This window comes from Polyergus mexicanus, unplaced genomic scaffold (assembly GCF_030449975.1).
Source record: "Polyergus mexicanus isolate NDT 795.1 unplaced genomic scaffold, iyPolMexi1.0 SCAF_18, whole genome shotgun sequence".
Taxonomy (NCBI): domain Eukaryota; kingdom Metazoa; phylum Arthropoda; class Insecta; order Hymenoptera; family Formicidae; genus Polyergus; species Polyergus mexicanus.
In genome coordinates, this window is record NW_027223338.1 from 4561321 (window position 1) to 4577842 (window position 16522).

Consider the following 16522-nt stretch of genomic DNA (forward strand, 5'->3'; position numbering starts at 1 on the left):
GAATTTTATTTTAAATATAAACTATATATTATGTTAAATATATTAATATAATATACCAAAATTATAATATTAAATATAAGTAATATATATATATATATATATATATATATATTTAAATAATAATAGTTATAATTATGTGTTTAAATTTTTCTATTGAGAGAATAAAGATTATTAATAAATGTTACGAATCTAAAATTATATTTTTCTTCGAATTTAAAAAAGAGCGCGCAATTTCCATCAATAGCCATACTAGAGATAGACTTCAGTGCTCTCGAAAGGCGCGTCTTGCACATGAAATTCCAAAATTTTTTCGCGAGCACGATGGACGTTACCGGTGTAGGAGTGAAGATACACGATGAAGGAGTATGTGTCTATCAACACGAGACTACCCAATCCGACAAGGATGATCTGAGAACGTTACTACAGAATCTACGAGATGTGCAATCGAATGTCAATGTTTTTTTAACCACACTGATTCAACAGCGAGACGGAATTAGCGGAGAACAAAGTAATATAGATACAACAAAGATGACAGATTAATTTTTTTTTCTTTTTTCTTTCTTCACGTGGTCTATATAAAATTCGCTCGATTTGCGATAGAAACGACAAATCGATCAATTTTCTCGGATATTGTACGGGATCCCGTCGTGGAGAAAGAAGAAGAAGAAGAAGAAGAAGAGGTCAACCCGAAAAAATGCAAGTTGTCGATCTAGTTGTCTATATTACTCTGTGTGTTAATAATAAATATTACTTTTCGATGTTTTAAAACGAGAAGTTCGAATACCATTATCCGTATTCCCGTATTTCCACTTGGTTTCGCTTCCAGAGCGCAGGATTTTTATCGGATCGTCGTCGTGTTCAATGATAAAATGGCTAAAACCCTGATAACACGCGCTTCTTAACAAGAACGATAATCGTCGAGCGAAACGACAGCAGTTTGCACGCAGTTTGCCTAAGCTGAAACATAATTTTGGTAATTTACAATTTTCCGCAAATGTTACGTCGATCGTCTAGACAAGCCATTTGTTTCTTCACTTGTATTTGTACATCAAATAATATTCCTAACCTGACAAAATTTTATATATATATATATATATCTTTTTTTCTCTATCTGTTTAATTATGAAAATCGACAGTTGACAGTCGCGTTTAATATTAAATGTATCGTAAAAAAAATTATTTTTTTAAGTATATATATATAGTTTTTTTAAATATATATATATTTTTAAAAATATATATTATTATATATTTTTATATCTCATAAAATATAAAAATATAGCAATAGCATTTACACTTTTCCAAAAACTATTAAAAGTAATTTTTCGTCATTATCTCCATTTAAAATAAATATAAAATATAATTATATGAATTCTACATGTTTTATCCTTGTTGAAATTTGCAACTGACTATTGACATCTTTATATTTTTTAAGCAAGCAACATGTCTACCATGTTGTCAAACGAAGTTCAACTACGTTACATGATAGAATGGTTTCAAGAATGGTCTGAAATGCAGCGGAATGATTTCCTGGGAGTATTGCTCGAGAACTGTGGCCCTCCAGGGCTTGTAAATGGGCTAGTTGCTGGAATGGAGAAATTGGATTGTGAAGGGTCTGATAGACCTCCGAGCTTGTTTCAATGTCGTGTTAAACTCTTTAAAGAGTGGAGTAGCAATTGGTCGCAAAGTGAGAAGGATTCCTTGTTGGCAGCCATTAAGAATATAGATAGTAAGCTTGCTGAAAAGTATGAAGAAAGATTATCAGCATTGATGGAAGATAAACAATAATCAATTGGCACTATTCTTTACAATTTAGATTCCAGCCACATATACAGCTTTTTTTTAATTAATAGAAGTTCGTAGAAAACTTATTTCCCTTTTTTTATATTTATATATTTATTTTTTTAAAAAAGAAATACATGTTATACCATTTTATCATGGTTTTATATGTAATACAGAAATATTAATACAATTAAATTGTATACTTTGCATATAATGAAATACGTAGAAGTGACATAAATAAAATTCTCTGATATTATTGATATACATCGCCTTCATCAGCTCAACTGAATTCTTTTGAATTTCTTGTACGTTAAAGTTTGATTTATGCCACTTCTAAAATATAATTAATCTAATCATGGACATAAAATATTTAAAATTCAATATTGAAAATTATGGCCTTTTATTGCCATTAATATATTGAATTAAAAGAAATCGTTTAATAAATGAAGTAATTGTACAAATATATTTGATAAATTTTACTTTTTTTAAATAAATGAGTAGACAGAATAGCTATTAGAGAGAAGCTGAGCGCTGTTAAAGGTATACAAAAATATTTATTTAATAATTACACAGAGCAAATTTTTCTGTCAAAAATAAATATTTTTGTGCACCTTTACAGCGCTCAGCTCCTAATAGCTGTTTTTCCTACTTATTTATTTACTTTTCTTTTTTTATTTAGAGACTCAGAAATATATATATTGCTCATTATATACATTCCTCTATCTTTGCATTTTATGTATACTTTGTATTCAAATACTATCATTACATAATCAAGTTTCATCTATATTTTTTTTTTTCCATTCAAATTTTGTATCTAAAAGTAACATATTGTATTATAAAATAACACATTCAGGATTTCAAATTTAACATATAATTAATTTTTTAAGGATGTAACAAATATTATGTACAAATTTTAATATTTATATTACTATAATAATAGTAATTATATATAGTATTTCAACAACTTTTAATAGCAATAATAAAATGTGTGTAATTCTCCAGTAAGATCTGATTTACTATATTTAGTTTCATTTCATATTTAAAATGTATGTTTCTCGGGAGAGAAAATTTAATAAATTTCAATTTTTATGTAATAAGAAAGACAATTTCTATAATCTCTCTTTTTTGTTCAGAATTATAAAAAATGGTTGTTTATATTCTTTTAATTTAACTGCAGAAAACATATCTTCTGAAGTTATAATCAACGTCGTTTCTAAAGTTATAATGTAATATTGCAGTGAAAAGATTCAAGAGCTCTTTAAATATTATTTATAAAATATCTTAACGATCATTTATTTTTATTTCAGTCATGAAATTGTATACATTGTCTCATTTTCAATTCTTCTTCAAAATATAAATCTGGAAGCTTATTTCTTTGGTTCTTGTTGTAGCCATTTAAGGCATATTGTTTTAATTGCATTTTGGCCAAGTCTATCTGATTCTTTCAAGATTCTCTTTATATCTTGTGTTCTAGAATGTTTAACAGCAAGAAGATATGCAGCCTTTAATTGCTTGCTTTCAATGTATGCATTTATCTAAAAAAAGAAACAGCATTGTAAGATATATAAATAATACATTGAAATTTTCTTTTAATAAATAGATATTGATATAATTATAAGTAAATCTTACCCTAAGTTTTGTGTCAATTATTAATTTGATTAGAATATCTATATGATTTTTGAGAGCCAGATTCTGTTCACTATGTAAACGATTTGATAATAATTTCATACAATGTGTCAAAACATGATCAGAAATTACATGTGCATTAGGTGTTCCAGAGCTGCGACAGCATTTAATCAATTGCTCGATCGCGACAATGTCATTTTTTAAAGTCAACACATGGCCAGCTAAAGAATATATTTTCTGTTGTGGAAGATTATAGTCTATAAAAATATAATATTAACAAAATATTAATTTAACTCTAATAATATATATTGTATTCTTAATTTTGAAAATTTTTATATTCTTTATGCATGATTATTTTCTATTTATCTAATTTTAATATCATATAGGATATGCATTGGGAATAAACTATTTTTATTATATTGTTACCTTGTATTATTCTGAAAGCTATACCGAATCCTTCTCCGATATCACGACCACACAATATAGCTAGAACAGCCAAATGTATCTTCTGTTGCTGATTGCCAAACAATGTAGGCAATTCAAATATCTGAGATTCGTCGCTATCAATGTTCGGAAAAAGGTTTAAAAATTCCGTTGGTGCTCTGTCTTCTCTTTCGCAATTTGCTAAAAATTTCGTGATTTCCATTTGTCTGCATATAGTGTTTATATGTCTATCTATTTCCGATGGTTCCATCTCCATTGCTAGAATACTTTGACTGCTATGAGCAAAGCTTGTGCTTTTTCTTTTTTTACTCAAGCTTTCAATTTGCAATTCTGACTCTAAATGTTTTTGAGCATCTTGTAATAGATGTATTCTGTTGTGCAAATCTAAATAGGAATTTACTTCGCTGGTATAAAAATGAATGCATGTCATCGATGCTCTTATACAGTCTTTCATAAAGAGCTGTATCTGATATAACATATGCCAATATTGTTTCCTTTCCATGAAATGACAGACAAATATTAAATACTTCTTCCAAATGAACAAGGTAGGATCTTTTGTCTTCATCGTGTCGTGAAGTTTATCGGTGTCACCATTTTTCAAACAATATAAATAAACTCCATTAAGAAATAAGTCACACTCTAAATCGTTTTCCAATATATATGCCAGGCATTTATCAAACTCTTTATGCTTCAAAAAGAACTGTAAGATGGAGTTGTAGCTTCCATATGTCAATAGATAATACAAACTTTCTTGGTAGTAAACTGTTAGATTAAAAGGAACTAGATATTTAGTATTAAATTGATTTTGGCTAAGAGCTTTGAGATTGTGAAGTGTATGAAAGATTTCTTGTGCTGCGTCGGATACAGATTGAGACGACTGTTGTATTTGGAACCGGTGTACACTCAAATTATCTAATATTTGCAGAAGTTCCGTCAATAACGGTGGATCCTTTAGAGGCCGGCACTTGGAGTATTCTTTTCTCTTCCAATAATCATCACTTTCATTCGATCTTCTTTTCTCATTCGAAATTTCGTTTTTCTTCAGCACAATCGTGCTGCTTTCCGTCGACTCTCTCTTTTCGAACTCTTTGGAATAAGATAATACGACCCAATCGTCAAAATCCTCGTACTCTATTTTGTCGAGACAATGGTGAAACTTCTCTCTCGCCTGATCTAAGTGTCCTACCTTTAAACAGGCCTTACCCCACGCGGCCCATACTCCCTGTGTATCCAGTCCCGATTTCGTACTAACATCCAATGCTAATGTCCATTGTTCCTTCTCGGTAAGAAGATCACGCAATTTTCTCAACGTGTGCTCGTCTAGATCATCCGTAGGTATCAGAGCCAAACAATCGGACTGGACTAGAATCGCAATGAGGTCCACTCGTGAGAGGAATCGATCGCAGTGTGTGAGGCCGGTATTAAAACCAAGTTTCGCGCATTTCACCTTAGCCGCAACCAATAGAGAACGTATCATTTTAATGATCACTGCATGATCGACTTCGGGGTTTATTCTGCCGCCGCCAACAGGTAGGAGCAATTGCTTCATTTCATCGCAACGATCTAGCAAGAAGCTGTATGATATAAATATTATTGTTAGTCAAGTTATCTCGTCTGTTATACTTGTCTTTTGCAGTAGAATTTCTTTATATTATTGTATTAGAAAATTTACAAGTTATTTACCTGGTATACATTTTGTGATCAGAATGCAGATTAAGGATAGTGAGACATAATGAAATATTTGGCGCATACTCGAACGAGAACTCCTCTCTTATGGTGCGATTGTGCCTCTCATCTCTCGTCAATCGCCAACAATCAAACGTCTCACTATTGGATGTCGATGAGACACTTTGCATCGCATGCATCTGCAATACCGTTTGACGTTTGCAATCGTCGCACACGCGTACGAATACGGAATTAGGATAACCAGCGACTTGCATGCGATGTTGAGAACACATGGCGCAAACAACACGACCGCACCGCCGACAATGGTGTCGTCTGTTGAACATGGAAAATATTACAGCTTTGCAGCAACTGCATTCTCTTGCCTATTAAAAACAAACATTTTATTATATAAATATAATAACTGAAGAATATAGGGGTATGTGTATTTTGGATAATTTTAAGAAAACTTGATACACATGCGAACGAACTAAAAAAGAATATTTATCTCTTTTAACATTATTATTGCATATTTTTGAGAATTACCTTATCATTAGGTACCCATTCTTCTTTTGTAGGCACGTTAACAGGCATAACAAATTCATTATTTTCAGCTTCTAGATTAGATTGTGGAATATTTTTGGTTTTACTTTCGATGCCATCACGTTGAATAGATACGCGAAAATCCAGCGATTTTCTAGCATAAAATCTTATAATTTTGTCAAAATTACCGATGCTTATATCGGTATGCTGTAAATTTCCATGTAACATATTTAGAATTTTTTGAATACTTTCAATTTTACAATTCATTAATAATTGTTCCAGCATTAATAATGGTTCTTTTATCAGATGAATATATAGCGTTCTATCTTTACTGTCCAACATTTTCAAAATTTCTAAACCAATTAAAATTTTTTTATATTTGGATTGATCTGCTACTTTGCAATGTTCCAATAAATAGTTAGTGACAAACTGCAACGCATTAATGGATTCTAATCTTTTGAGAATTCCTTTGCATATTTTTACCGATTGGCTTGACGGTAATGTCTGAAGAAACTAAAATATCAAAGTATTAGTATTCATTATTGAAACCTTAAATCATTATTAAAACGATAAAAACTTTTACAGATATGGCTAGAAAGATACAGTTTTTGTGACCCAAATTATTGCATACCTTTAGAGCTTGCTGAAAGTCTTGTTGCTTGTTTTTTAAGAGGCCTATCAAAAAATCTTGAACCATAGGAGATTGTATCTTTAAAGAAAATGCTTGACATTCCAGCCATTTCAAGCATAATTCGAACTGATCCGCGTAAATCAAGGATTTGATAATCTCAAACGAATTGATTTTTTCTGTACAATACATGATATCATACCATGTACTGTTGGATCTGCTCACACAATATGGAATCATTTTATGAAATATTGTTATTCTGCTCAAGATGCCGTTTATTCGACGCTTGCAATATGCCGGCAATTTGTAACTATGCTCATGTTGCAATGCGTGATATAACGCGTGCTCACATATATCCATGGGCCATTTGTTGATATTGTGCAATGTTGTCTGCACCAGTATATGTATATCTTTGATTTGATATAAATATTGCAACATTTTCGTAACAGATAGAACATCTGAATTGGAGAGTATGTAAGTTAGAATTAAATCTTTGAAGCGTTGTAATTCCGTATCGTATTTTACGACGCTGTCAGGTAAAGCATTTACAATCTCTAAAGAATTTTGCATATTACGATCTCCTCCTCTTTGCTCAAAATAACGCCACAATTCATGCACGGGTATGCTGTCATGAATAGCGGTGAGAGTTTGATTGTTGTCAAATAATAATTTTAATTTATTGACCCACGGAGAATTCAAAAGATTCTCGAGGCATGCAGTACGTTTTATATTATCATAGGTATTCTCCAAAATAGTCGAATTTTCATTATGTATCCTTTGTACAAGATAAGAAAGTAGCCAACAATGGCGTTTCAAGTATTGCAGTAAACTAGATCTTAGCGTCCGAATTTGCCAAAGTGATGGTTCCATGGTATTTCTGGTAATTTTGACCCTAGATATATCATGTTCAGAATATCTTAATACTACTTCGTATGTATAATTGCATGTAATATAATCTATATTTTCGTTTAATAATTCAAATCCATCCGTCGGCAAGAGATTCCTATTGACGCTGGCGTCAGTATTTTGTGTAAACGCGTTTTGATAATGTTCTTGTATAACATCAGTAAAGCTGATTTTCCGTCTCATTGTCGGACTATTCGTAAAATCATCCTCATCAAATGACATGGTTGATAAGTAATGAGAGACATAATCGCGCATCGCATCATACAAGTGTTCGTCTAACTTCTCCGTCTCGTACACCTACAACGTCGAGCATATTGATCATATTTATCCGCACTTATCAAATAATTAATCGAGCGTAGCTTACACGAATTTCAGGCGTGCCATAAAGCTCGTTAACCATAGCGAAGATAACTCTTGGATTCTGTACAAGATCTAAATCCTGCCATGCTAATTCATTGAGTTCCTCGATTGACATAAAGAATTTCAAATCATTCGCATGATAGCCCAATAGCTTTGATCTGAGAGCGGCGAGTGTTACCAGACCTAGATCACCAATCATATAGCCGATCGACATCAAGGAGACCGTACGCCTTAAGTTGCCGAGAGGCGGATCGTTGGACCATATATCCAGATTTGCATGAAGGAACATGACATTCCAAATATTCAAGAAAAACGTCAGCGTTTCATTTCCTACGGACAATTCACTGAGATCGAGATTAGCGAGACTCGACGTCTTATTTAACACCGCTCGCACGGCCATATGATTAGAGATATTTCTTAAACACGAATTGTCCAGACGTGATCGCCCCGAACTTACATTATAGAGAACCTGCAGAAGTTCTGTCAATATTTCTGAGATGCATTGATTTGGGTCTGTGATATTTTTTACATTCTGTAAAGATAATATTCTAAATTATACTATACTATGTATTATTAGTTAATTAAAAAAAAAAAAAAAAATATATATATATATATATATATATATATATATATATACAGAGTATCCTAAAACTACCGTATTTCCTCTTAATGACAGATTCCTTAGAAAACTATTATAGTCTCTATAACTATTATAGTCTATTATAGTCTCGACATTTTTGTATTAGAATTTTTGTCTTGAAATGTTCTAAGGAATCTGCCATTAAGAGAAAATACGGTAGTTTTAGGACACCCTATATATATATATATATATATATATATATAGCGTGTTTCAAAATTAATTTGCGGCAGAAACTAATGCGTCCACTGAAATGGAAAAATTAATTTCTTTTTTTTCTATGTAACGTATATAATATACAGGATGTTCCAGGAGGAAAAGTCAATATTCTGGGAGGTGATCGTATCGGTAAAAATGTTCATATGAATATATGTTCTATTCCCCACGGTTTCCGCGACTTGAAGAAAATCGTATGACAGGACAAAATTACCTGGAATTTCTGCTAAATGCATTACCAGAACAACTAGAAAACGTTCCTTTGGCTACACGGCGTGTTATGTAATTTCAGCATGACGGAGCTCCTCCTCATCATACCCGATTTGTAATGCAACACCTCAACGCCACTTTCCCTAATCGGTGGATTGGTCGTGGCAGTGCCATTAATTGGCCATCAAGATCTCCAGACCTAACCCCGTTGGATTTTTGTTTATGGGATAGTATGAAGATTGAAGTACAGAAGAAAAGTGAATACACGAGACGTACATTCAAGTCGCTCTATCTCGGAAACCGTGAAGAATAGGGGACGTATATTCATATAAACATTTTTACTTAAGATGACCGATACGACCATCTCCCAGGATATTGACTTTTCCTCCCTGGAACACCCTGTATATAACGATAATAAAATGTTTCCAGATCTATGTTTATATAATATTTTTTTCTTCTTTCTACTCATCATATTGGCAAAGTTTGATTGTTTAACTTTGAAACACTCTGTATATATTTGATCAATTCGCATACCGATTCCTCTCGTTTTTGGTTCAATATGATACATCCTGAATCCTTAACATTATTGTAATAATTTTTTTCGTTATAATACGAAATTTTCGGACATGCGTTTACAAGAATACTGTATATTAAGTTCACTTGCAAATTAGAAGCGACTGTTTCAAATTTGTCCGGCTCTATCTTCAAATCGAATATTTGATATCCGAAATAACGGTACAATGGCGTCTTTAATAAATCAAACATTGTCACTATGTTAGCATCATCTAAAAATATAATAATAACAAATTACATAGTATTACAATAGTATACACAATAAGTCAATAATATAAAACAAAATATTGTATATTCCCAATTTCGTAATTGGTTTGATGAATAAATAAATCTAAAATAAACGAACAGAAAGAGACATAAAACTTACTGATGTCTGGAATAATAGTGCATACAAGCTGTAGATAAGAATAGATATTTTGAAAATATCTTTTGTCACTGTTGAAAATATCAGATATCTTTTTTATCGTTTTTAGTCCTAAAACATAATTATTACTGTCACGATATTTCATCGCGACAATCCCAGTTCTTTCGAGATTGCGAAACGAGCGATAATTATTCTCAAAATCACTCCAAATGTCGTTTCTTTCTTTCCACTCCTTTATGTACAATGGAATTCTGGCGTCACACAGTATATTTGTTACAGACATATTATTCTTACTGTCATAAAACAATTGATAAATCTTTAAAAAGAAATTCGCATATTCTATGCCATCAAACGTTTCGTGTGATTTTAAATATTTCATGGCTACATCGCAAAGATTACTCGAGATTTGATGGATTTTGCCAATAGTCAAACTCAAGTCGAGCACGCTAAAAGTTAACATTTTTTTGCTATTTATATCTGTATTTAACATTCGTAAATGTAATCCCTGAGATGCTAGAAATGTTTCGAGTTGCTTGATGTGCTTAGAAGACTGTACAGCTTCTTGTGTAATCAATCTTATGGTCTGCAAATATATCGTGACACTTATATCTAGCACTGAATCAATAAAATTATATGTACAATATATAGAATCTTACCTCTAATGTGGAAGTTCCTGATTTTTTTTTAGAGGAGTCTGTTGTATTTGAAGTATAAAAGTATTTAGATATATCCTGTTTAAATATGTAAAACGCTTCTGAAAATCGAATCTCGCCGTCTACTTGCGTATTTTCCATATGGAACCTCTAACAAACAGAACATGTTTGTGAATAATATATATATATATATATTACAAAAAGTTTAAAATGTCATATCAAAAGACAACTGTGATTCTGTTAATAATCAAGATTTGTATCTTGCAAGCACTTTCTCATACAGTTAAATATTTGAAGCAAATGTTTTGTACTCCATAATTGATGTGTTATATTATAATATGTGATATATTATAATATTTTGATTAAAATTGTAATAAAAAATTATCTATTATAGGTTGATGTACAAGATGCAAAAGTTTTTGACATTGCATTAGATGTTATGAACTATGATGAAGAGAGTGAAAATGAAATGATTCAGTTAGCAGATCTTACAGATTTAAAATCTCTCGTAGAAGATGAAAAAAGATACAAATCGTTACATTCTCATGTAAAATATTATAATGAACATAATGCTGAAAATGAAAAACAATATTCAAATGTACTTTTTTACATGCAACCATATGCAAAAGAAATATTTAATTTGCAAGAAGACAAACCATTTATTGCTGGTTTTAAGCATGAATTAGATAAAGTATAAATTGTATTACTGGTTTCCATTTTTTTTTTTTTTTAAGATTATTAAATCTATGCTTTTAAATTAGTATTTCTCTCTCTCTCTCTCTCTTTCTTTCTTCAAGATTATGAAGCAGACAACAATTGCCTATACAACATCAATTAAGACAATTAGCCATACAAGTTTTTATAACAGCAAGAGAAGTATACAGAATCTGGAAAGACTGCGATTACAGAATTACAATGGTACAATTATTACTACAAGTTTATTTTTAACATGTTTATTCTTACATTAATCGTAAATCGCTTATATTAATAAAAATAAAGAGAGAGAATAAATATACAAGAAATATCTTTTACTAATTAATAGATAAAAGGATACAAAATATAAAAAGTATTAGAATAAAACGTGAAGAAATAGTGAACCATTATGAAACGACATTAGATAAAGAAATGGATTTTTTCCAAGTCATGAGAGATAGAGATATTGTAACTAGTGAAGCAGAAACAACAGAATATTTCGAGAAAACACAAGAGATACATATGCAATATGACATGTATGAATATGGTCAAAAAACTACAAGTGAAAATACCAAAAATATTCTCGATCAATCTTTAACCCTGAAAGGGAGATCTACTCTTGCAGATACCGAAAGTCCCGATGAAGAGTTGTACGATTATGAGAAGTTTAAAATGGAATACGAACAGCAGCTGGAATACAACATAAAACATGGCAAGATACTGAATTATACCGAGAAGGAAGAATTAGAGGACATTCCAAAAGAAGCATTGAAAGGATCCAAAAACTGTACAAAAGAAGAGCTAAATCAGATTGGAATTAAGGCATTAAAATGCCTTTTATATGATTACCAGCATGTAAAGGACATAACGCATGTAAGCAGGATTTTATCAAGGACATGGCTAGTTCTCAAAATTTGGTTATTAATTTATATTTGTCTGGCAATACCTTGCTGGTGTCAAAGAGGTAATATCATTAAATATGTGTTTTCTCTTGAAAAAAAATTATTACATGGAAAGATATTATATAAACAATAGGTCATATTTCAGGATGGTGCTGCTGTTGTTTTCGTTGTAAATTTTGTTTTCCGCAAAAAAGAATTACATTCGCGAAACAATATTATACAATGAATCCACCTGGCACTTTTGTGAAAGATTTAAAAAAAAAGGAAGATGTGAAAGAACCTATTAAATATGAAGCTACTGAATATGAGTATAATGCATATGAAACATTCGAAACTGTAATAAGAAATATATAAATATTAATGTTATAAATGTAAAATGTTAGTTTTAACCAATTTTATTAGTTATTTAATACGAATTATTAGTTTTGGAAACACAATTCTCTCTATTTTTCTTCTTCATCAACTATTCAGATATTTACTCAACATAGATTTCTAATTTATATAAAAAAAGACATAATATAACTATATGCTATACATTATTATACAAAGTAATATTACCTCAATTATTTCCTGTGCCTTTTGAAAATCGTTTCTCCACAAACAGTGCAACACCAAGCTTTCTTTCGAGGCCAGCATTAAATTTATAAAGGATGGTTCCTTTTTTGCTAAAAAATCTGCTGTTGCTGTAGTAATTCTAGAACGTTTTCTGCGTTTAGTATTGCTACCCAGTAAATTAGATTCTGAACTGCTATCAGATTTAATTTTAGTCTCGTCAGAAGTGCTACCCTCTTTATAAAAGAACATGTCTTCCTTGGTGTGATGTGGAAGATTTAATTTTTCCAACATTATAGGTTTTAATTTATTTGTAATGGTAAAATTATCAGGTTCGTCTTGTGAAATACCAATGTTATCGATAAAATGAGATCTCATATAAAATTTCAATTTCCATCTAGCATCCATCAATGTTGATGTAAGAATGGATATATTTTCACGAAGTTGTTGTGCCTCTGTATGCAATCCGAGTATTTGCAGTTTATCAATTTCTTCTGTTGCAACTAAAGTACTATTCCATAAATAATGCAGCATGTCTCTTATAATATATTTGTTACTTATGAAGCCTGACTTCTCACATCCTATCAATTTGCTAATATTCATTCTTTCAAGTGATATATTGCAGTTATCATCTTTGAAATTGGCATTTGTAATATTAAAATTTTCATAACGTAGAAATAATAAAGAAAATATATTCTCTATTGTCTGAATCCTCAATGACAAAGGAAATAAAGAGGATAAATATGATGTCATGTCAATAAAATATTTAGCAATCTGTTTATGTTCTGTATTATAAAATTCACATAACAAAATAGTTTTCAAAGCGCTTATTATGCAACAATATGCTTGAAAAATTTCAGATTGGCCAGATTTCTCCAGTAAATTTTTGATTGCACTGTGATCTTGATCATGTATATTTGTTGTTATCTTCAAGACAGAAAGTACATTATGTTTTTGCAAAAGAGCGAGAATCTGCTTTACAGATATTATATGTTCGATTATATCAGATTGCGAACTTTGGAATTCCTTGATGTTTAATCTCATTCTTATAAAACATTTTCTTTTCCAATGTAAAATATATTTCACAATTTCAATATAGTTTTTTAAGACCATATGCAATTCATTTAAATCATAATCACTGTATAAATCAGGATAACATTTTTCTAAGAAAAACTTGATAGATTCACAGATGAAAATACCATTATCATAGTTTTCAAGTGAGTTAATTTCTTCTTGTGGACAATCATTTAGTACTTTTAATAATAAAACTGGATATAATTTCTTTAGTAAGTCACATGAGAGCAATAATTCAACTTCACTATATTTTTTTTTCATAGTTAAAACATAACATATATCCTGCAACATATATATAAATCTCGTATACAAAAATTTTTAACATATATTCATTAGTTGTAAATCGATTAAAATAATAAATTGCTTAAAGCTTAAAATATATAAGACTTACCAAAATATCATTTAACCAATGTAATTTCCTTGCACTTATTCTTTTAAGTAATTCTTGTTTGCATAGAAGTATTTTAAAATTTTTGGTTATTTTAAATATACTTTCGCTGATTTTGTATGCTATTAACAAAGTATTGGCACTTTCAGAACATGCATATGTTTCATTCCAAAGTACAAGCCATTGTTTGAATAATTTATCATTTTTCTTTGAATATAATGCAAGTTCAATATCTTTAACATGGTATGCTTTCGAAAGTATAGGATAAACTATCTTTAAAAACTCTATTTCTGCATTTGTATCTATATCCATTTTTGATAATATGCACAGAATAATTTTTAAATAATTGTCATAAGTAGTTGAATCAGTTTCTGGAGAACAAGATTCAAACATTTTATGATTTAAATACCAATTTTTTCTGACTGGAATGTGTTCTAGGCATGATTTCAATGTAAAAAAGTAAATGTCTTGTAAATTGTTAACAATATTTTGTCTGATTGGAACTGTGGATATTAATTTCTTTATAATCCAACATACAATTCTTGGATTCAAATGTATGCTCTCCTTTAGGAATGTGAGAATCTCTTTGAATATAGTGTTTGAAGTTTCTTTTGTAATATCTTCTATGCTTGTATTCTGGAAAAATATCATGAATTCCTGGAAAATAAAATCCTTTAGAAATAAGAGTAACGCAAAATAACAAAGGATTTTGTTAGTAAACAAATTTTGTTAGTAAAAATACCTCAAGTGGATAATCTGATACATTGTCACATAGCTTTATTGCATTTTTTATTTGTATATAATCGAATTGTATTTGAATATTGCGCTGTATATCATAATTAATATTAGATGACTTGTCATCTATGACTTTCCGCAGCAATATATAGGCGATCCATTGATATTGCTCTTCATCAGCAGAATGTCTATAAATATGTATCATATTAAATGTAAAAAGAAATAAGAAACGATGTAATGTAATCAATAAAAAATATTTACTCACATTAAGTTTTCAATTACAGCTTTTAATTCCGCTAAGTCAATGCAACAATTGTGATAAAAGTCTTTCAAGAAATTATTGTCATTATTCATTTGCGAAATATTTAAAGATGTATACCACAATCGAGACAAAATGCATTTATCAAATTCCAGTATTCCTGTTTGTTTTGACATTATTCCTTTATTTCTTCTGGAAATATTATTTATATAACGCATGAAAATTATTTTATCTTATTTTCCTGTTATTTGAATAACAATCTTGTGTGAGGATTCAATAGCATTTTCTGTTACAAGTATTTTAAAAATACTGAAGAGAAAAAAATATCAATGCACGATATATAATTTACTTAGTTTATCAGCATAAAACACATAGCTTCTTTTAATTTTTTTAAATAGATTTCAGTCCACACAGAGATAGGATGCAATATCACAAATTTTTCCTTTTTTCACATTCTCAGTCTGCATACATTTATAGCTTCTATCCTTCTTCTTCTGGAGATCGCTTCGAACTCGGAGAATTATATCACACACATTTAATATTAAATTGTATTACTATCTTTATTTATATTACATTATTCTCTGTCTACTTTGTAAATAAAAAACCACTAATACTTATACGTAAATAGATCACTGATCTCTAAACGTGACTGGATTATGACTCCTGTACACAGGAGTGCGGCAACGCTTGTCGCACGCAAAAGGCGACGTGGTAGCCAATCAATTTACAACTTTTCTATAAGAGCGAATGATTGATTGGCTAGCGCGTTGCTTCTTGTCGCGCAACAATGCTGTCATATGGATATGCCATTAACTCTGAAGCCGGAGCTTCGTACAGCCTCCGCTTGAGGACTCCAAGATCAATTCGGAGTTTGACAGTTTGCCCGTCAAATAGATCTTTGTCTATAGGTAGAAAGAGACAGCGAGTGTTTAAAATATCTTCTAATAAATATATATGAGAAATCTTTCAAAAAGGATTAATAGGCTTCCTGTAACGTTTCTGTAAGATTCTCTTGTCGCAATAATTTTGAGAGAGAGAGAGAGAAGAAAAGGAGGAAAGAGAGAATAACGAGTATCAAAATATAATCATTTAATCACGATTACTAACTTTCGGTATAAAGATCTAGAGTACAAGATTTTCACCTATATAAATTGTATAAGTGCGTATATTGCTGACATTTAATTTTTTAGTTTAAAAGGTACTCTAACGAGAATCACAGTTTTCGCAATACATAGCACAGTCGCGTCTCATCCGTTGTCACTTATGTATATATATATATATATATATATATATATATAATATATAAATGTATATTTATA

General features: G+C 30.4%; 3 protein-coding genes across 4 annotated transcripts; 2 read left to right on the plus strand and 1 right to left on the minus strand.

The window, feature by feature from the left end:
* Positions 1-218: 218 nt before the first annotated feature.
* On the plus strand, positions 219-2851 carry LOC138941360 (uncharacterized protein C14orf119). Of its 2 annotated transcripts, XM_070310943.1 has the most exons (4): positions 219-508; positions 601-696; positions 827-973; positions 1432-2851. In XM_070310943.1, the coding sequence occupies exon 4, from the start codon at positions 1440-1442 to the stop codon at positions 1782-1784; it is 345 nt and encodes a 114-aa protein (XP_070167044.1). In that variant the 5' UTR covers positions 219-508; positions 601-696; positions 827-973; positions 1432-1439; the 3' UTR covers positions 1785-2851. The 2 variants fall into 2 exon arrangements, with proteins under 2 accessions (XP_070167044.1, XP_070167043.1); XM_070310942.1 differs by having other exon boundaries at positions 601-973.
* On the minus strand, positions 2652-16211 carry Sptz (zinc finger FYVE-type containing 26 spastizin). The gene is made up of 14 exons (XM_070310944.1): positions 15210-16211; positions 14952-15132; positions 14213-14866; positions 12754-14103; positions 10604-10750; positions 9951-10530; positions 9545-9795; positions 7952-8479; positions 6685-7884; positions 6057-6566; positions 5532-5896; positions 3831-5422; positions 3408-3661; positions 2652-3313 (listed from the first exon to the last, which is right to left on the minus strand). Exons 1-14 carry the CDS (start codon positions 15419-15421, stop codon positions 3146-3148), a joined length of 7992 nt encoding a protein of 2663 aa, XP_070167045.1. The 5' UTR covers positions 15422-16211; the 3' UTR covers positions 2652-3145.
* On the plus strand, positions 11210-12549 carry LOC138941354 (uncharacterized). The gene is made up of 4 exons (XM_070310919.1): positions 11210-11291; positions 11398-11518; positions 11643-12257; positions 12341-12549. The coding sequence occupies exons 1-4, from the start codon at positions 11211-11213 to the stop codon at positions 12547-12549; spliced, it is 1026 nt and encodes a 341-aa protein (XP_070167020.1). The 5' UTR covers position 11210.
* Positions 16212-16522: the final 311 nt, after the last annotated feature.